General features: G+C 53.0%; 1 protein-coding gene across 1 annotated transcript in view; it reads left to right on the top strand.

Annotated features, from left to right (window-relative positions):
* Positions 1–22705, top strand: part of LOC142475299 (Wilms tumor protein 1-interacting protein homolog) — a 37494-nt gene that overhangs the window by 2588 nt on the left and 12201 nt on the right. The window contains exon 2 of the mRNA XM_075581225.1: positions 20557–20624. Coding sequence (XP_075437340.1) covers positions 20557–20624 — 68 coding nt within the window. The remainder of the gene's footprint in view (positions 1–20556; positions 20625–22705) is intronic.

Genomic DNA, 22705 nt, shown 5'->3' with positions numbered 1-22705 from the left:
TAACGGCGGGACGCCTCTCTGGGATATAACGGCGGGACGCCTCTCTGGGATATAACGGCGGGACGCCTCTCTGGGTTATAACGGCGGGACGCCTCTCTGCGTTATAACGGCGGGACGCCTCTCTGGGTTATAACGGCGGGACGCCTCTCTGGGTTATAACGGCGGGACGCCTCTCTGCGTTATAACGGCGGGACGCCTCTCTGGGTTATAACGGCGGGACGCCTCTCTGGGTTATAACGGCGGGGCGCCTCTCTGGGTTATAAAGGCGGGACACCTCTCTGGGTAATAACGGCGGGACGCCTCTCTGGGTTATAACGGCGGGGCGCCTCTCTGGGTTATAACGGCGGGACGCCTCTCTGGGTTATAACGGCGGGACGCCTCTCTGGGTTATAACGGCGGGACGCCTCTCTGGGTTATAACGGCGGGACACCTCTCTGGGTTATAACGGCGGGACGCCTCTCTGGGTTATAACGGCGGGGCGCCTCTCTCCGGGTTATAATGGCGGGACGCCTCTCTGGGTTATAACGGCGGGACGCCTCTCTGGGTTATAACGGCGGGACACCTCTCTGGGTTATAATGGCGGGACGCCTCTCTGGGATATAATGGTGGGACGCCTCTCCAGGTTATAACGGCGGGACGCCTCTCCGGGTTATAACGGCGGGACGCCTCTCTGGGATATAATGGCGGGACGCCTCTCTCTGGGTTATAACGGCGGGACGCCTCTCTGGGATATAATGGCGGGACGCCTCTCTCTGGGTTATAACGGCGGGACGCCTCTCTGGGTTATAACGGCGGGGCGCCTCTCTGGGTTATAACGGCGGGACGCCTCTCTGGGTTATAACGGCGGGACGCCTCTCTGGGTTATAACGGCGGGACGCCTCTCCGGGTTATAACGGCGGGACGCCTCTCTGGGTTATAACGGCGGGACGCCTCTCTGGGTTATAACGGCGGGACGTCTCTCTGGGTTATAACGGCGGGACGCCTCTCCGGGTTATAACGGCGGAACGCCTCTCTGGGTTATAACGGCGGGACGCCTCTCTGCGTTATAACGGCGGGACGCCTCTCTGGGTTATAACGGCGGGACGCCTCTCTGGGTTATAACGGCGGGGCGCCTCTCTGGGTTATAACGGCGGGACGCCTCTCTGGGTTATAACGGCGGGACGCCTCTCTGCGTTATAACGGCGGGACGCCTCTCTGGGTTATAACGGCGGGACGCCTCTCTGGGTTATAACGGCGGGACGCCTCTCTGGGTTATAACGGCGGGACGCCTCTCTGGGTTATAACGGCGGGACGCCTCTCTGGGTTATAACGGCGGGACGCCTCTCTGGGTTATAACGGCGGGACGCCTCTCTGGGTTATAACGGCGGGACGCCTCTCTGGGTTATAACGGCGGGGTGCCTCTCTGGGTTATAACGGCGGGACGCCTCTCTGGGTTATAACGGCGGGACGCCTCTCTGCGTTATAACGGCGGGACGCCTCTCTGGGTTATAACGGCGGGACGCCTCTCTGCGTTATAACGGCGGGACGCCTCTCTGGGTTATAACGGCGGGACGCCTCTCTGGGTTATAACGGCGGGACACCTCTCTGGGTAATAACGGCGGGACGCCTCTCTGGGTTATAACGGCGGGACGCCTCTCTGCGTTATAACGGCGGGACGCCTCTCTGGGTTATAACGGCGGGACGCCTCCCTGGGTTATAACGGCGGGGCGCCTCTCTGGGTTATAACGGCGGGACGCCTCTCTGGGTTATAACGGCGGGACGCCTCTCTGGGATATAACGGCGGGACACCTCTCTGGGTTATAACGGCGGGGCGCCTCCCTGGGTTATAACGGCGGGACGCCTCTCTGGGTTATAATGGCGGGACGCCTCTCTGGGATATAATGGCGGGACGCCTCTCTGGGTTATAACGGCGGGACGCCTCTCTGCATTATAACGGCGGGACGCCTCTCTGGGTTATAACGGCGGGACGCCTCTCCGGGTTATAACGGCGGGACGCCTCTCTGGGATATAACGGCGGGACGCCTCTCTGGGTTATAATGGCGGGACGCCTCTCTGGGTTATAACGACGGGACGCCTCTCTGGGATATAACGGCGGGGCGCCTCTCTGGGTTATAACGACGGGACGCCTCCCTGGGTTATAATGGCAGGACGCCTCTCTGGGATATAATGGCGGGACGCCTCTCTGCGTTATAACGGCGGGACGCCTCTCTGGGTTATAACGGCGGGACGCCTCTCTGGGTTATAACGGCGGGACGCCTCTCTGGGTTATAACGGCGGGACGCCTCTCCGGGTTATAACGGCGGGACGCCTCTCTGGGTTATAACGGCGGGACGCCTCTCTGGGTTATAACGGCGGGACGCCTCTCTGGGTTATAACGGCGGGACGCCTCCCTGGGTTATAACGGCGGGACGCCTCTCTGCGTTATAACGGCGGGACGCCTCTCTGGGTTATAACGGCGGGACGCTTCTCTGGGTTATAACGGCGGGACGCCTCTCTGGGTTATAACGGCGGGACGCCTCTCCGGGTTATAACGGCGGGACGCTTCTCTGGGTTATAACGGCGGGACGCCTCCCTGGGTTATAATGGCGGGACGCCTCTCTGGGTTATAACGGCGGGACGCCTCTCTGGGTTATAATGGCGGGATGCCTCTCCGGGTTATAACGACGGGACGCCTCTCCGGGTTATAACGGCGGGACGCCTCTCTGGGTTATAACGGCGGGACGCCTCTCTGGGTTATAACGGCGGGACACCTCTCTGGGTTATAACGACGGGACGCCTCTCTGGGTTATAATGGCGGGACGCCTCTCTGGGTTATAATGGCGGGGCGCCTCTCTGGGTTATAACGGCGGGACGCCTCTCTGGGTTATAATGGCGGGGCGCCTCTCTGGGTTATAACGGCGGGACGCCTCTCTGGGATATAATGGCGGGACGCCTCTCTGCGTTATAATGGCGGGACGCCTCTCTGGGTTATAACGACGGGACGCCTCTCTGGGTTATAATGGCGGGACGCCTCTCTGGGTTATAACGGCGGGACGCCTCTCTGGGTTATAACGGCGGGACGCCTCTCTGGGTTATAACGGCGGGACGCCTCTCCGGGTTATAACGGCGGGACGCCTCTCTGGGTTATAACGGCGGGACGTCTCTCTGGGTTATAACGGCGGGACGCCTCTCTGGGTTATAACGGCGGGACGCCTCTCTGGGTTATAACGGCGCGACGCCTCTCTGGGTTATAACGGCGGGACGCCTCTCCGGGTTATAACGGCGGAACGCCTCTCTGGGTTATAACGGCGGGACGCCTCTCTGGGTTATAACGGCGGGACGCCTCTCTGGGTTATAACGGCGGGACGCCTCTCTGGGTTATAACGGCGGGACGCCTCTCTGGGTTATAACGGCGGGACGCCTCTCTGGGTTATAACGGCGGGACGCCTCTCTGGGTTATAACGGCGGGGCGCCTCTCTGGGTTATAACGGCGGGACGCCTCTCTGGGTTATAACGGCGGGGCGCCTCTCTGGGTTATAACGGCGGGACGCCTCTCTGGGTTATAACGGCGGGACGCCTCTCTGCGTTATAACGGCGGGACGCCTCTCTGGGTTATAACGGCGGGACGCCTCTCTGGGTTATAACGGCGGGACGCCTCTCTGGGTTATAACGGCGGGACGCCTCTCTGGGTTATAACGGCGGGACGCCTCTCTGGGTTATAACGGCGGGACGCCTCTCTGGGTTATAACGGCGGGACGCCTCTCTGGGTTATAACGGCGGGGTGCCTCTCTGGGTTATAACGGCGGGACGCCTCTCTGGGTTATAACGGCGGGACGCCTCTCTGCGTTATAACGGCGGGACGCCTCTCTGGGTTATAACGGCGGGACGCCTCTCTGGGTTATAACGGCGGGACGCCTCTCTGCGTTATAACGGCGGGACGCCTCTCTGGGTTATAACGGCGGGACGCCTCTCTGGGTTATAACGGCGGGACACCTCTCTGGGTAATAACGGCGGGACGCCTCTCTGGGTTATAACGGCGGGACGCCTCTCTGGGTTATAACGGCGGGACGCCTCCCTGGGTTATAACGGCGGGACGCCTCTCTGGGTTATAACGGCGGGACACCTCTCTGGGTTATAACGGCGGGGCGCCTCCCTGGGTTATAACGGCGGGACGCCTCTCTGGGTTATAATGGCGGGACGCCTCTCTGGGATATAATGGCGGGACGCCTCTCTGGGTTATAACGGCGGGACGCCTCTCTGCATTATAACGGCGGGACGCCTCTCCGGGTTATAACGGCGGGACGCCTCTCTGGGATATAACGGCGGGACGCCTCTCTGGGTTATAACGACGGGACGCCTCTCTGGGTTATAACGGCGGGACGCCTCTCTGGGTTATAGCGGCGGGACGCCTCTCTGCGTTATAACGGCGGGACGCCTCTCTGGGTTATAACGGCGGGACGCCTCTCTGCGTTATAACGGCGGGACGCCTCTCTGGGTTATAACGGCGGGACGCCTCTCCGGGTTATAACGGCGGGACGCCTCTCTGGGTTATAACGGCGGGACGCCTCTCTGGGTTATAACGGCGGGACGCTTCTCTGGGTTATAACGGCGGGACGCCTCTCTGGGATATAACGGCGGGACGTCTCTCTGGGTTATAACGGCGGGACGCTTCTCTGGGTTATAACGGCGGGACGCCTCTCTGGGTTATAACGGCGGGACGCCTCTCCGGGTTATAACGGCGGGACGCTTCTCTGGGTTATAACGGCGGGACGCCTCCCTGGGTTATAATGGCGGGACGCCTCTCTGGGTTATAATGGCGGGATGCCTCTCCGGGTTATAACGACGGGACGCCTCTCTGGGTTATAACGACGGGACGCCTCTCTGGGTTATAATGGCGGGACGCCTCTCTGGGTTATAATGGCGGGGCGCCTCTCTGGGTTATAACGGCGGGACGCCTCTCTGGGTTATAACGGCGGGACGCCTCTCTGGGTTATAACGGCGGGGCGCCTCTCTGGGTTATAACGGCGGGACGCCTCTCTGGGTTATAACGGCGGGACGCCTCTCTGCGTTATAACGGCGGGACGCCTCTCTGGGTTATAACGGCGGGACGCCTCTCTGGGTTATAACGGCGGGACGCCTCTCTGGGTTATAACGGCGGGACGCCTCTCCGGGTTATAACGGCGGGACGCTTCTCTGGGTTATAACGGCGGGACGCCTCTCTGGGATATAATGGCGGGACGCCTCTCTGGGTTATAACGGCGGGACGCCTCTCTGGGTTATAACGGCGGGACGCCTCTCTGGGTTATAACGGCGGGACGCTTCTCCGGGTTATAACGGCGGGACGCTTCTCTGGGTTATAACGGCGGGACGCCTCCCTGGGTTATAATGGCGGGACGCCTCTCTGGGTTATAACGGCGGGAAGCCTCTCTGGGTTATAACGGCGGGACGCCTCTCTGGGTTATAACGGCGGGACGCCTCTCTGGGTTATAATGGCGGGACGCCTCTCTGGGTTATAACGGCGGGACGCCTCTCTGGGTTATAACGGCGGGACGCCTCTCTGGGATATAATGGCGGGACGCCTCTCTGGGTTATAACGGCGGGACGCCTCTCTGGGTTATAACGGCGGGACGCCTCTCTGTTTTGTTGCTGCTGCAGTGCGGGACAGGATATTCTGTTCCCTGGGAAGTCAGAGGGCAAAGAATCATCGGTTTGCCAGCGACATGTGAGAGGCGTGTTCTTGTGAGAGGCGTGTTCTTGTGAGAGGCGTGTTCTTGTGAGAGGCGTGTTCTTGTGAGAGGCGGGAAAACAGGATCATCATTTCTATTAAGAACGCAGTATATATATTTTATATATATATCTTTTTTTTTTTTTTTTCACAAGTCTTTTCCTGCTTTCAAGTTATTCTATATAGTGCAGAGTCTTCCGCTATAAGACAGTCCTGTTCCGCTATAAGACAGTCCTGTTCCGCTATAAGACAGACCTGTTCCGCTGTAAGACAGACCTGTTCCGCTGTAAGACAGTCCTGTTCCGCTATAAGACAGTCCTGTTCCGCTATAAGACAGACTTGTTCCGCTATAAGACAGACCTGTTCCGCTATTAGACAGACCTGTTCCGCTGTAAGACAGACCTGTTCCGCTGTAAGACAGACCTGTTCCGCTGTAAGACAGACGTGTTCCGCAGTAAGACAGTCCTGTTCCGCAGTAAGTCAGTCCTGTTCCGCTATAAAACAGACCTGTTCCGCAGTAAGACAGTCCTGTTCCGCTATAAAACAGACCTGTTCCGCTGTAAGACAGACCTGTTCCGCTGTAAGACAGACCTGTTCCGCTGTAAGACAGACCTGTTCCGCTGTAAGACAGACCTGTTCCGCTGTAAGACAGACCTGTTCCGCTGTAAGACAGTCCTGTTCCGCTGTAAGACAGTCCTGTTCCGCTGTAAGACAGACCTGTTCCGCTGTAAGACAGACCTGTTCCGCTGTAAGACAGACCTGTTCCGCTGTAAGACATACCTGTTCCGCTGTAAGATACCACACACCCAAAGAATGGACAGGCGCTCCCACACTGATATTAAAATATTAAAGTGGATAATTAGATGTAGGTGAAAGAAACTGGGTATAAGTTCCGCTATAAGACCGGCCTGTTCCGCTATAAGACAGTCCTGTTCCGCTCTAAGAAAGAACTGTTCCGCTATAAGACCGGCCTGTTCCGCTCTAAGACAGACCTGTTCCACTATTGCTGGTAAAGTCTCTTCCCTGTACGGGTGAGTGTTTTATTCCCACTCATTTGAATAGAGCTGAACTCTGCTTCAGCCCAGAGAAGCTGCTTCATAGCATATTTTATAGGGACCTAAAATTGCCTATTTATTGCCAGTATATATATCTGTGTGTGTGTATGTGTATAAAGATAATCTATCTATGGGATAGGCACACAAAAAATATGCAAACAATGTCATCTGGCTCTTGATAAACGCTCCAGAGGGCGCCGAAACGCTCCCGAGGGCCCCGAAACGCTCCCGAGGGCCCCGAAACGCTGGCCAATAAGACATTTTATTTTTTGGCATATTTTTGTGGTGCCTATCGCTTTGTTATTTTTGTGCAGTATCTTGTAGGTACTCTGATAGCAGCACTGCAGCCAGGGATTCTGGGAAATGACATGCAGATGAGCACACAGTGACACCCTGTATAATTGTATATAGCAAGTAGCAGGTCTGACCGTTTGTATTTCTATATATAAGATTGCCGGCAGCAGATTTTCACATATACAACGTGGTAGCAGAGAAAGGTAATATAATTATAAATATAATATAATTAGAAATAATATTGCTGCACTCGTATCTCCAGCCGCTGGGAAGAAAATGATGCTGTGAGCTGAGTATTTGGACGAGTAGGAGAATACGAGAAGGGGAGCTGACTCTTCCTCAGCTGGAAACCTTAATCTTAAAACAGCTGTAAATTGCATGAATTATTTCTGTGCCGTGCGGCAGTGAGATAAGCAGGGCATGTGCGGCTTTTATTCTGGGTGTTACAGTGCAACGCGTTTATTCCGGGTCGCGGTTTATGGATGGTTTGTTAGCGGGGATTAAATCCTGACGACCTAGACCAAGGGTGGCTAACTCCAGTCCTGAAGGGCCACCAACAAGTCAGGTTTTCCGGATATCCCTGCTTCAGCACAGGTGGCTCAATCGGGCTCAGTCGCGAGACTGCGTCACCTGTGCCGAAGCAGGGGTATCCTGAAAACCTGGACTGTTGGTGGCCCTTCAGGACTGGAGTTGGCCAAACGCTGACCTAGTTCAAACCGCACGTGGAGTTATCTCCGTGGCTGCAAGTGGATGGTCCACGGAATTCTGCCTGCCGCAAATCGAAACGGGCTGCTCATCGTGGCAACAGGCCTGGCCCGGGACAGGCCTGGCCCGGGACAGAACTGAACATCTTTGCATGCTTTCTCATTTAACCCTTTATGCTTCCGGAGGGAAATATTATTAACCGTTTCACCGCTGTATGCCAGCGTGTGCCTGCCCTGTGCATCAGCTGCTGTCACGGTGTGACGTCTGTGACGTGGCATCATCTTTCTCCTTTATCCGAATGCTGCCGAGTGGTACCCTACAGAGAGAATAGCAATACATCTGTGGTTACCCAGCAGGGAGTGTCATGGCCGTATATATAGAGCATGTTACCTAGTCAGCAATGAGCATTAAACACAGGAGCAGTCAATGGGAGAGATTTGATTATTTATAGCGCTTGTTTGGTGAAGGAGTTCATGCATTTAAAGCCCCAAGTTACATACACCGGGGAATAGAAACACGCCCCAGGTTTACTACTGAATCCATATTTAACAGTACATAAGCATGCCAGGGTCTGTGTGTATCTCTGTACAGTATGTGTATAGCATTGTATACATCAGTGTGTGTGTGTGTGTGTGTATAGACCCGTGGGAGCCCACGCCAGTCCTCTAGGGCAAAAAGCAGGACAGGTGTTCAGGATATCACTGCTTCAGCACAGGTGGCTCAATCAGTGGCTCAGTCGAAGGCTGATTGAGCCACCTGTGCTGAAGCAGGGATATCCTGAACAGCTGACCCGGTGGTGATCCTTGAGGACTGGAGAGGGCTACCACTGGTTTAGATTGTGAATCGGTACCTTTGTGTATGCGTCCGTGCCTGTGTGCATCATTGTGTTAACGTTTGTGTGCACAGTTTGAAGAGTGCATCCATATGTATATCGGTGTGCGTTGGGGAATTTGTGCAGTAGGGTAACCCGATATACACCCCCTCCCCCCAAAAAAACATATATATTTTTTAATAGCAGAATCGGGAGGTCCACGAAGCGAAATCACGGTGCTCCCAGTTTTGGGGGCCCTTTACTGGAGCTTCACATTTTTTTGTGGTTTCTCTCTGAAAGACAAAAAGAGAAATATGGCCGCGGGATCCCCCGCCGTGACATCATCCCCCGCCGTGACATCATCCCCCGCCGTGACATCATCCCCCGCCGTGACATCATCCCCCGCCGTGACATCATCCCCCGCCGTGACATCATCCCCCGCCGTGACATCATCCCCCAGGTGGGAACCGCTGGTTTAAATAGCATCAGATGTTGGCAATAGGCTGCAGCAGCTATTTTATTTAACCGTACCGGTCATTGTGGGGCTTCAGCTATTGGTTTGTTCCGTTCAGGCTCTCACCGGTTTCAATGGCTTAAGAGTTAACCCAGTAAGTCTGATCAGTCCACTTTGTGCTATAAAGTCACGTTGTCCCTCTCCCGATGTCGACGCTATTTGGATTTTTGTAACAAAATATTGGAGATTAATTTCTCGTCATTTACATGCAGCAGCTATAAATAAATGGTGGCCGGCTCAATAAGCCATTCCATACGATATGCGCCACTGGACAGGCGTGCGTGTTTAACTTCCCACAGTATGTGAAGTCTCTGCTCCTGTTCTAATAAAAGTAAGCATTCCTCTTTCACCGTTATGCGTCTGCCAGTAGACCGGTTTATACTTTGGTTTCGGACCTCTTGAATGTGCCACTCTTTTTTTATAGTGGGGGTTTCTGTAGTATGAACGTGATCATGAGATTGCAGTGGGCAGAAGGAAAGCATTCCTCAGCGTTGCGCCACGGGAGGGGAGAACGCCGAGACTGCGCCATACAAATATAACACATAAGATTATCTGTGCTCATTGAGGTTATTATCTGTAGGGGATATGTGGATCTAGACACCTCAAAATATATCATAACAAGGATTTGCCTACTGATCTGGTAGATATATTCCACTGAGAACTAGGCTGACCGAATGGCAGTGTCATTTTTGAAGGTCGGAAAATGTTCCTTTTGATTTCAGTTATAAGGGGGCTAAAACTGTGTGGGGTGGGAGCATGGTTATTATCGGACATCACTCTTGTGCTCCAGTCTTAGGATAATCAGACTTATGGATGTCCACTGTGGGCCAGAGCCAATTATCAAAGAGGACAGACACCCGGAGGAGAACAGACAGCGTATAGGCGATAAGCCCCCACCCTAAACTTCACACTGACCAGTTGTAAGAGTGGGAAACCACTTGGAAAGATGATTCTGTTTGTATTTTGTTGCTTTGTGTTCAAGGAACAATCCAAGCCGTTCTTTATTTTTTACACAGGATGAAAGCAGGGGGTCTTCAGAGCTGAACCCCATTAATCTCTGTACCGGTACCCCTGCTTCCACTTCAAGGGGGTGCCGGTGTATCCTGCAGGTTTAAAGGTCCCGCGTCACGTGGACCAATAGGAAGTTGCGCCGAATGACACCATGGCTGCCTATTGGGCCGCAGGGCGCAGGAACTTTGAAAAGCTGCCATTATGTGAACCCCGCTATCCGAGCGAATTGGCTACTGGCACCCCCTACGGAAGTCTGTATCTTCGGAAGCAGCGGGTCTCTGCAGCTGAAATTAATGGGGTTCAGCTCCGGAGACCCCCTGCTTCAATACTATATCAAAACTAATTATACACAAAAACGGCCAGCTAGGACTGCCCCTTTTTAATATAACCCCTCTCGGTTTCAATTATTAAATGTGTATACTGCCATCACTTCACTTTGGCCCAAGTTACGACTGCACCTTTTCGCTCCACGGGCAGAGCCATTCTGAAAGGTAAATAAAGAAGAGGATTATGGGTAGGGAAATTCGGAGCGGCAGCGAGCGGAGGGGCTTACTGTGAGAATGAGGAGGAGGAAGGAAGTGGCTTTGTCGAGATATAGATTGCATCGAACTTGGGCCTGGTCCAGCTGAGCCGTGAGTTAAGTACATTCATCCTGAACTAATCGTCAGAGAAAGTTAGTTGAGAGCGTATTTATTTCGTGCAGGAAAGAATGGTATTGCGGAAACAATATCCTCTATTGTACCCATGTGCCAGCTTATGGTCTCGCTATCCAACCTTGTCTCCTGTCCCCGTCATATTTATTTATTTATTAAAGCGGCCACTCCGTATGTGTTTAATATACCTGAAACACAAGTTATTATTAACCCTTTGCAGCCAGTGAATCTGCAAAGCCGTGTGCTAGCGCAACTCCAGTCCTCAAGGGCCACCAGTCTTCAACGGAGCCACTGATTGAGCCACCTGTGCTGAAGCAGGGATATCCTGAAAACTTGACCTGTTGGTAGCCCTTAAGGACTGGAGTTGGACACTCCTGCCCTTGTACCTGACCTGTTGGTGGCCCTTGAGGACTGGGGTTGGACACTCCTGCCCTTGTACCTGACCTGTTGGTGGCCCTTGAGGACTGGGGTTGGACACTCCTGCCCTTGTACCTGACCTGTTGGTGGCCCTTGAGGACTGGGGTTGGACACTCCTGCCCTTGTACCTGACCTGTTGGTGGCCCTTGAGGACTGGGGTTGGACACTCCTGCCCTTGTACCTGACCTGTTGGTGGCCCTTGAGGACTGGGGTTGGACACTCCTGCCCTTGTACCTGACCTGTTGGTGGCCCTTGAGGACTGGGGTTGGACACTCCTGCCCTTGTACCTGACCTGTTGGTGACCCTTGAGGACTGGAGTTGGCCGTTCCTGCCCTTGTACCTGACCTGTTGGTGGCCCTTGAGGACTGGGGTTGGACACTCCTGCCCTTGTACCTGACCTGTTGGTGGCCCTTGAGGACTGGAGGTGCAATGTAATCCCAACTGTCTATAATTACATAAAAACCTCTAAACCCGACCATCTTCCGTTACATTGCGAGTATTCTTGCACATGAAAGATGTATAGAATAGATGTAATTTGCCTAAATCCTTTCCTGTTCACTTTAAGTCTTTATACCCCGATTTTGTATTTTTATTCCAGTAATTATCTTTATACTCAGATTTGCGTATTTATTCCTGTATTAATACTAAGAAATCAGCAGTCGTTTATAAGCCGTAAATCATTAAATTATTAACGTCTTTTAGAACTATTAAAACACTTTTTTTTTTTAAATAAATTTATGCCTTTAGCGTCCTAAGGTTTTGCCGAATAATTTAATTTTAATATACAGTGATAATAGTTTTCTGCATTTTCATATTGTTAGAAATGCATTAACTGCTACTCGGAAACAAGCTGCTGGTGACCTTGAGTAAGTCACGCAGGCCCCAGAATTAGATTGTAAGTTCTGTGGAATAGGGGACTCATTGGGCCTGCATAATTCTATGTACAGCGCCGCATCCACTGTCAGTGCTATGCAAGAAAAGTATTATTTTAGACACAATCCCCATTTCTTAATTGTATATCCGTGTCTGCACTTTGAGGTGAAAATATATTTTCAGGCTACATTTACCCTAATAATAATCATAACTTTATTTCATATATAACGCTTTTCTCCCATTGGGACTCAGCGCGCGTCACAATGACAGTATAGCGCGCGTCACAATGACAGTATAGCGCGCGTCACAATGACAGTATAGCGCGCGTCACAATGACAGTATAGCGCGCGTCACAATGACAGTATAGCGCGCGTCACAATGACAGTATAGCGCGCGTCACAATGACAGTATAGCGCGCGTCACAATGACAGTATAGCGCGCGTCACAATGACAGTATAGCGCGCGTCACAATGAGAGTATAGCGCGCGTCACAATGACAGTATAGCGCGCGTCACAATGACAGTATAGCGCTTGTCAAAATTACAGTATATAGTGCGCGTCACAATGACAGTATATAGCGCGCGTCACAATGACAGTATATAGCGCGTGTCACAATGACAGTATAGCGCGCGTCACAATGACAGTATAGCGCGCGTCACAATGAAAGTATAGCGCGCGTCACAATGACAGTATAGCGCGCGTCACAATGACAGTATAGCGCGCGTCACAATGAGTATAGCGCGCGTCACAATGACAGTATAGCGCGCGTCACAATGACAGTATAGCGCGCGTCACAATGAAAGTATAGCGCGTGTCACAATGGCAGTATAGCGCGCTTCACAATGACAGTATAGCGCGCGTCACAATGACAGTATAGCGCGCGTCACAATGACAGTATAGCGCGCGTCACAATGACAGTATAGCGCGCGTCACAATGACAGTATATAGCGCGCGTCACAATTACAGTATATAGCGCGCGTCACAATGACAGTATAGCACGCGTCACAATGACAGTATAGCGCGCTTCACAATGAGAGTATAGCGCGCGTCACAATGACAGTATAGCGCGCGTCACAATGACAGTATAGCGCGCGTCACAATGACAGTATAGCGCGCAGTGCGCAGCACACAGGACTTTTTACAGTCCCTGCCCAGATGAGTTTACGGCCTGGGGCACAGGGAGATAAAGTGACTTGCCCGAGGCTACACGGATCCGGCTACGTTTGGGCTAACCTCGCTTGGGACTTCCTGCCTTCCAAAATGGTAAATAGGAACAAAAATTGAAGGCGCAGTTGCCCTTGTTTTAGTTTTACCAGGATGGGGGGAGCAGGGGGTAAGTTCCTGTAGTGTGTCCCTGTCCCTTCCAAGGCAGACAGTATGGCGGTGTAAAGCCCCCTTCATCCATATCGGCTTCCTATTGGCCCACGGGTTTGGGGGGGGGGGGATTTAGATACCAGGGTTGCATCTGAGCCACGTTTGCTTGTAAGTATCTTGGGTTCTTCGGAGCAGAAATTAACGGAAAATCACCACCTGCTCGGTCTGGGACATTTGGTTATGGACCTTTTTGCCGTGAGCAAGTCCTCTGCCTGTGGTTTAGCCGCCACTCACCATGCTGCAGGGACATCTCTCCGCTGGCCGCTTCGCCGTAAACAAAAACTCCTAACCTAAGAACGCCTAACCCTTATCCCCTACCCCTAAGAACGCTTTACCCTAAACCCTTACCCTAAAAAGCGCTTATACAGTATTAATTTCACTTATTGGCGAAGCAGGCGATGGTTGAGTGTCCCGCGACGGCGTAGGGTCCCTCGGCGGCCAAACGCCGGCAGAGACTTGATCGCGGCAAAAATGTCCGATTCCGCCTCCTGCTGCCCTTCATGGTCAAGAAAAGAGTTGGGCAGGGGGGGAGGGGAGGGAGGGGGGACGAAATCCCAGAAGCAGTGGGGAGGGGGGGGATGAAATCCCAGAGGCAGTGGGGAGGGGGGGGATGAAATCCCAGAGGCAGTGGGGAGGGGGGGGATGAAATCCCAGAAGCAGTGGGGAGGGGGGGGGATGAAATCCCAGAAGCAGTGGGGAGGGGGGGGGGATGAAATCCCAGAAGCAGTGGGGAGGGGGGGGATGAAATCCCAGAGGCAGTGGGGAGGGGGGGGGATGAAATCCCAGAAGCAGTGGGGAGGGGGGGGGGATGAAATCCCAGAAGCAGTGGTGAGGTGGGGGATGAAATCCCAGAAGCAGTGGGGAGGGGGGGGGATGAAATCCCAGAAGCAGTGGGGAGGGGGGGGACGAAATCCCAGAAGCAGTGGGGAGGGGGGGGATGAAATCCCAGAGGCAGTGGGGAGGGGGGGGGATGAAATCCCAGAAGCAGTGGGGAGGGGGGGGATGAAATCCCAGAAGCAGTGGGGAGGGGGGGGACGAAATCCCAGAAGCAGTGGGGAGGGGGGGGATGAAATCCCAGAGGCAGTGGGGAGGGGGGGGATGAAATCCCAGAAGCAGTGGGGAGGGGGGGGGGGTGAAATCCCAGAAGCAGTGGGGAGGGGGGGGATGAAATCCCAGAGGCAGTGGGGAGGGGGGGGGGATGAAATCCCAGAAGCAGTGGGGAGGGGGGGGGGATGAAATCCCAGAAGCAGTGGGGAGGGGGGGGGATGAAATCCCAGAAGCAGTGGGGAGGGGGGGGGGATGAAATCCCAGAAGCAGTGGGGAGGGGGGGGGGATGAAATCCCAGAAGCAGTGGGGAGGGGGGGGATGAAATCCCAGAGGCAGTGGGGAGGGGGGGGATGAAATCCCAGAAGCAGTGGGGAGGGGGGGGATGAAATCCCAGAAGCAGTGGTGAGGTGGGGGATGAAATCCCAGAAGCAGTGGGGAGGGGGGGGATGAAATCCCAGAAGCAGTGGGGAGGGGGGGGACGAAATCCCAGAAGCAGTGGGGAGGGGGGGGATGAAATCCCAGAGGCAGTGGGGAGGGGGGGGATGAAATCCCAGAAGCAGTGGGGAGGGGGGGGGGGATGAAATCCCAGAAGCAGTGGGGAGGGGGGGGACGAAATCCCAGAAGCAGTGGGGAGGGGGGGGATGAAATCCCAGAGGCAGTGGGGAGGGGGGGGATGAAATCCCAGAAGCAGTGGGGAGGGGGGGGGTGAAATCCCAGAAGCAGTGGGGAGGGGGGGGATGAAATCCCAGAGGCAGTGGGGAGGGGGGGGGGATGAAATCCCAGAAGCAGTGGGGAGGGGGGGGGATGAAATCCCAGAAGCAGTGGGGAGGGGGGGGGATGAAATCCCAGAAGCAGTGGGGAGGGGGGGGGGATGAAATCCCAGAAGCAGTGGGGATTTAGTTTCCGTGTACGTTTAGCTTATAAGTATCTGTTGGATTCACGGTCGGAAGAATGGCCTTATTCATTGATGTAGAAAAGTATGGCTGTGATTTAGTTTCCTGACTAATGCCAGACGTTAACACTATCCCATTCAAGGCAGGGGGAAAAAGGGCTGGCACTAATGAATTACCTTAAAGCATTAGCGCTGCGAGAACGCATGGATTAACTCCCGGTGTGCCAGAGGAGTCTGCATGCGAGGCTTCATTTCAGGAGGCGGTAACACCCTCCGCTGCCTGTAACGTTCTGCTTCATTGCAGGCGAAATCCAGCAAAAAGTGATTTACAAAAAACAAGAAGTCCGAGAAGCGCTTTAAACACGGCCCCTTCCCCCCCCCCTCCCCTCCCGATTAAACACCAATTTATGCCCCGTTACAATTTTAGGTTTTCATAATGATTGCAGAAAGGCCTCTTCCCAAAACACCCTTTAACCCCGGGGCCAGCCAACCAACTGCAGTCCTCAAGGGCCACCAAAAGGCCAGGTTTTCAGGATATTCCTGCTTCAGCACAGGTGGCTTAGTCTACGACGGAGCCACTGATTGAGCCGCCTGTGCTGAAGCAGGGATATCCATAAAACCTGGCCTGTTGGTGGCCGTTGAGGACTGAGTTTGAGACAGCCTGCCTAAGGCCTCGGTCCCGCTGCGCTCGTTGGCGCGGGCGGCCACACGCGAGTTCCCCACCAGCAGGGGAATCCTGTGGAGTCGGTCCCGGTCCCCCCTGGCGGCACAGCGCACTACACGCTGTGGCGCGTCAGCCGCTATGGGACACAAGAAAATGGTGTTCCCTAGCGTTGACGCGTCACGTGGTGTGGCTGTGAGCCAATGGGGAGCGGAGGCTGCGGGAGGAGGAGAGGCTTCAGGGAGCGGGGAGGAGTGTGGAGTGACAGCAGCGTGAGTGCCTGTCTGTGTGTGTGTATGTGTCTGAGTGCGTGAGTGCCTGCCTGTGTGTGTGCGCGTGTGTGTGTGTTTTACTTACCATCAGCAGCTCCAGCCCGAGCCCGTGGACGGATGGAGGGTGGGGGGAGAGTAGCGGGTCCCTCCGCTCAAGCCACGCCCCCCCTCCCTGTCAAACCTCCCACTCCCACCCACCTCCCGCTCCCTACAGACCGCATATCGCAGTCTGTGTATGTCAGCGCACCGCCTGTCTGCAGTGCGGGCGCGCTGACTCTGGGAGCGGGGCCTTAGCCTTAGGGAGTAATTCTAAAGTGGCTGTTTTTGGCCAAACGGCAGCTCCGACACACACATATATACACACACACACATATATACACACACACACACACATATACACACACATATATAATAAGGCCCATAGTCGCGTAAGTCAACGGACTAGTATTACTAACCAAAGAAGTCCAAGCTGCGTATTAAGCTGAAGCGCTCGCGTAACACTGTACAAGACCATGCACATATCTTGTATACACTCGAATAAATGTGTATCTGGAATGAGGGAATGTGAAGTATGTCGTCCTGAAAGCCACGTTAAGAAAGGATTAGTGGCAATTTGCAGCAAATGCGGCTGTTGCCAGCAGGTTGTATAACAGGAAAGAATGCCGTGGTCTTTCCACGGGCCTCTGTATACTGCACAATGTATACTGTATACTGCACAATGTATACTGTATACTGCACAATGTATACTGTATACTGCACAATGTATACTGTATACTGCACAATGTATACTGTATACTGCACAATGTATACTGTATACTGCACAATGTATACTGTATACTGCACAATGTATACTGTATACTGTACACTGTACACGGAGCTATTCTTCTGTTCTCTTATTCTTTGTGTGGGGTCACGGTCAAACATATGAAAAAGATTTTGTTTACTTCCACTTTGCATTTGTCTTATAGGCCACGGAACCATGACTGGCTATTTTGATGCTTTCTGGCGCACAACAGTGGAACATGCCCGCAATTTCGATTAATACATATTTTTATAGGTTCGCTGCTGACAATATTCAAACGCCGCCGCTAACCGTCCCCCAGGGGCATTTTTCCTTTCTTTGTGAAACGAACGTTGCCGTGCGACACATTTAGAATGGGTTTTTATAATGGCGCACCTGTACGCGTGAATGTGTTACTTTTCTATGCTGCACTTTTACGACAAAATTCCTATGACACTTTATAGGTAGGCCTCAGTATTAAGCTTGTGTGTCTGGGGTCTCTGTACTGAGCCACGCCGGCCTCCCGCCTGGGATCCCTGTACTGAACCGCGCCGGCCTCCCGCCTGGGATCCGTGTACTGAGCCTCGCCGGCCTCCCGCCTGGGATCCCTGTACTGAACCGCGCCGGCCTCCCGCCTGGGATCCCTGTACTGAACCGCACCGGCCTCCCGCCTGGGATCCCTGTACTGAACCGCACCGGCCTCCCGCCTGGGATCCCTGTACTGAACCGCGCCGGCCTCCCGCCTGGGATCCGTGTACTGAGCCTCGCCGGCCTCCCGCCTGGGATCCTTCTACTGAGCCTCGCCTGGGATCCCTGTACTGAGCTTCGCCTTCCTCCCGCCTGGGATCCCTGTACTGAGCCTCGCCGGCCTCCCGCCTGGGATCCCTGTACTGAGCTTCGCCGGCCTCCCGCCTGGGATCCCTGTACTGAACCACACTGGCCTCCTGCCTGGGATCCTTCTACTGAGCCTCGCCGGCCTCCCGCCTGGGATCCTTCTACTGAGCCTCGCCGGCCTCCCGCCTGGGATCCCTGTACTGAGCCTCACCGGCCTCCCGCCTGGGATCCCTGTACTGAGCCTCGCCGGCCTCCCGCCTGGGATCCCTGTACTGAGCCTCGCCGGCCTCCCGCCTGGGATCCCTGTACTGAGCCTCGCCGGCCTCCCGCCTTGGATCCCTGTACTGAGCCTCGCCGGCCTCCCGCCTGGGATCCCTGTACTGAGACTCGCCGGCCTCCCGCCTGGGATCCCTGTACTGAGCCTCGTCGGCCTCCCGCCTGGGATCCCTGTACTGAGCCTCGCCGGCCTCCCACCTGGTATCCCTGTACTGAGCCTCGCCAGCCTCCCGCCTGGGATCCCTGTACTGAGCCTCGTCGGCCTCCCGCCTGGGATCCCTGTACTGAGCCTCGCCAGCCTCCCGCCTAGGATCCCTGTACTGAGCCTCGCCGGCCTCCCGCCTGGGATCCCTGTACTGAACCGCGCCGGCCTCCCGCCTGGGATCCTTCTACTGAGCCTCGCCGGCCTCCCGCCTGGGATCCCTGTACTGAGCCTCGCCGGCCTCCCGCCTGGGATCCCTGTACTGAGCCTCACCGGCCTCCCGCCTGGGATCCCTGTACTGAGCCTCGCCGGCCAAAGTCTCAATGTCTCTCCGTTTTATCATCCTGGGTGGCCGTTCCGCCGACTCAAACGGTTAAAGACGATGCTCCTTATACTTCCTCCCAAGCCTGGCCCTACTGCCCCTTCTACATCACTGTTAGCAGCACTCTCACACACCCAGTATCACACGCACGCTGCCTGGGGGCCACATGTGGCTCCTCACTCACTTTCTCCTCTCACATTCACAATGTAGCTAAAACCTGTCGTTTTTTCCTCTGTGACATTGTAAAGATTCGTCCTTTCCTCTGTCCCTCTACTGCTAAAACCAACGTGTCGACTATTGTAACCTCCTGCTGTCCGGCCTTCCTGCCTCTCACCTGTCTCTTCTTCAATCTATTCTAAATGCTGCTGCCAGAATCACTCTACTCTCCTAAATCTGTCTCAGCGTCTCTCCTGCTGAAATCCTTCTCCTGAAGCGAGCCACCTGTGTTGAAACTGGGACTGATTGAGCCACCTGTGCTGAAGCAGGGACTGATTGAGCCACCTGTGCTGAAGCAGGGACTGATTGAGCCACCTGCGCTGAAGCAGGGACTGATTGAGCCACCTGTGCACCTTGGGGACTGGAGTTGAGAACCCCTGCCTTAAGCATAAGACGCCCTATCTGTTAATTACAACTTGGCAGGGCCCCTAATCATTCTAATAATGTCATAATGTAGTATTTTCATTTGTTTTACAGTTACTTTCTTTATTGCCTAATTAAAAAATGCTGGTTTCCAAATGCCAGCAGACTGTGCTGCTTTCTCTCCATGGTACTGTAATCAAATTATCCTGCAAATCTAATGCAGGCATTATTATTTCCGCGAGGCGGTTTGTGTCGAGTGCCGGCTTTTAATTTCCAAGATTGCAGAGGAAGGACTTGCATTGTAATAAATGATCTGTTAATAGCCATTTATCACTGGTGTGTGGAAACAGCAAATGAAAATATAAATTGCGAGCAGATTAGCATGCCTTTCCCCATTATCTCTTGGCATACAGTGCTTCCGCTGCAGCCAGGGATTCTGGGAAATGACATGCAAATGAGCACACGTGTTGAAACAAAAACCCTGTCTGGTTAGGGTTGGCAGACGTCCCGCATATATATTATTGTTCCTTATTTCATTGGCTTATCCCGGAAAGGTCTGTTGGGACGCGCCATTGTCCCGTATTTTAGCGCCATGACTTGAAACGCCTGACCTTAAAGTGACTTAAAGGAAATCAGTCATAATAACGTAATAGATTTAGACGTGAGCGCAATAGTACACTTTTCCGATAGATGTCGCTTTACTAAATGATTAAAATAATAAAGGGCGCTGCCTGGTAATCTCATAATACCCTGCCACCCGCTCCTATCGGCGATACTCAGCGCGCGTCTCTCCCCTCCCGGCCAAGCGCAGAGATGATAAAAACCAAAGCGGGAGATATCATTCAGTGCGAAGCATTTGCAATTCATTCATATATATTTTGTCCTCCATTCTTCAGGCCCCCCCCACCCCCCGCGACAGGTCAGGTTTTCAGGATATCCCTGTTTCAGCACAGACTGAGCCTCTGATTGAGCCACCTGGGCTGAAGCTGACCTGTTGGGGGGACTTGCAGACTGGAGCTGAGCCCCCTGATATAGAAGTACTACCAGCCTAGAATTTGCCCTCGTTTAGTGAGAATTGGCCGTAGATACTGTGCTGAGCCGCCCTGGGCAGGTTAGCGCACAGCCCCCCGCCTGTCAGAGCTTGGTGCGCGTTGGGGAGCTCGCACGTACGCGCTGCTCCTTCCAGCACCGACGCAGTTACGTAATACCACATATATTCTTTGTAAATGTGTTGATTTGTAGACCTAAAACATAAAGGTATTTTATTTTATTTTGGCAGGGAGGAGATTGAGGGGCAAAGCTTTCTACAATGTCAACGGAAAGGTTTACTGCGAGGAAGATTTCTTGGTAAGTTGCTACTTTCCTGATTTAAAGGTGCATTCCCACTGTGGATATTTTGCGGATTGACTAATTACGGAACGTGTTTTAAAAATAAATCTTCCAGGCGCCACCCATGGAATATCGTACGTTTGTTTGTTTGCTTTTTTAAATAAATCAGTTCTCTAATATTAGATAATACTTACTACCTTTTTAAAAAAAAATGTATTATTCAACTATTAATGCCATTTGTAATGCATTTTAATACACTGAGCAGCCTCTGATTTCTATAGCAGGCTTTAGCCCACCTCCCCAGCAGTGCAAGATCTTTGCAACATCTGTTTGATAATTTGTTGCTAATATACCCAGCAGTTTGAGCTACAAACTGTAAGAATGGTTAATTTTACAGTGATAATATAAGAATACATTGTAGTTGCTGAGTTACACTGATTGAAGGATTGATTGAAACTGAAAGGCAGCCATTTAGTGAGCCCTGTGAAGAAGGATCTATGCTGATCGATCACGGGAGAACTAATCAATCGGCAGCTTAGGTCATTCGTTTTCAATAAAGGTTATCAAAGGCTGCATATATTAAAGCAAAAATGAGATGTATTTTTATTTCTTTTTAAGTGTTGCTTGCGTTGCCTCTTTAAAATGGGGATATTATATTGGTGGTGTTTACCCCCCTCCAATGATCAATGCCTGTCCCTCCCTGTCACAACACCAATCTTATGGGGTAACAAATATAGAGCAAGACAAACAAAAGGCAGAAAATAAAAGCGTTAAAACAAATTTCCAAGTCCCAATCTACATTTCTAAGGCAACGGGCAAAAGGGTCCAGATTTAACCCCTTACACACGCCACTGGCACAGACTGCTGTGCTGTATGGAACTGGAAGGGGTTGTAATAAAGTCCGCTCTGTGCGCGGGGGAGCAGTGAGCTGGGCGTCAGAGCATCATTTATGAGAGTAAACATTGGGACCGTTGAAGCCTGCGAAGCCTGGGGATCCTAACATCTGGGCATCAACGCCACGTACAAGCAACACGGGCTCGCCTGCAGTGTGTCATCACTGCACAATGGCGCTCTGTTCCAAGGCTGCGTTCTATCACAACTGGGCACTGTGACGGTGGCGGAGATACCATTTGCATTATTTTAAACAAATAGCCCCCAGCGTTCACAAATGAGGGGAGAGGGGGGGGGGTGGGAGGGTTACCCACTTGAATCGTAAACTGTTTGGGTGAGGAGGTTAATGAAACATTATTTTGAAATGTCTGGTTACGAGTGACTAATTATTCGTGGAAACGAAAGAATGGTAAAAAGATGCAAAACTGCGTGTGGTTCTGCAGCGGAATGTGGGGTGGGTGGGGGGGTGGGTGGGGTTGGGAATGTGGGGTCTGGGTGGGGTGGGTGGGGTTGGGGTGGGTTGGGGGGGTGATTTTACCCTTGTACAGAACAAGCTTAAAAATTACTTGTAAAATCCCAATGACGTTTTATTATGAAGTGAACAGTGTTGTAAAGAAAAAAATATCTTTCCTCCTCTCTCTCTCTTTCTCTCCCCTCTCTCTTCTCTTTCTCTCCCCTCTCTCTCTCTTTCTCTCTTCTCTTTCCCTCCTCTCTCTCACTTTCTCTCTTCTCTCTCTTTCTCGCCCCTCTCTCTCTTTCTCTCCTCTCTCTCGCTTTCTCTCCCCTCTCTCTTCTCTTTCTCTCCCCTCTCTCTTCTCTTTCTCTCCCCTCTCTCTTCTCTTTCTCTCCCCTCTCTCTCTCTTTCTCTCCTCTCTCTCTCTTCTCTTTCTCTCCTCTCTCTCTCTTTCTCGCCCCTCTCTCTCTCGCCCCTCTCTATCTTTCTCTCCTCTCTCTCGCTTTCTCTCCTCTGGTAAATGAATGGTTTGGAACCTTTTGTTGAACCGGTGTGAGACCTGTTCATCGAGGAAATGGTGTTACCGAGTTTATGAAACACCACAGTGTTTTTCTTCATTTGCGCGGACACTTCGTAACCAAGGCAGGGAAGGGAAAATCCTGAATAAAATGTTGCCTATGGCGGCGGGTAAAGCTTTGCTGTATACACGAGTACAACGCTGACCAGTCAGTCACCGCCGCAACAGCACTCGCCG

Source organism: Ascaphus truei, unplaced genomic scaffold (genome assembly GCF_040206685.1).
Source record: "Ascaphus truei isolate aAscTru1 unplaced genomic scaffold, aAscTru1.hap1 HAP1_SCAFFOLD_1140, whole genome shotgun sequence".
NCBI classification, from domain to species: domain Eukaryota; kingdom Metazoa; phylum Chordata; class Amphibia; order Anura; family Ascaphidae; genus Ascaphus; species Ascaphus truei.
This window is presented reverse-complemented; position numbering and strand designations above follow the sequence as displayed.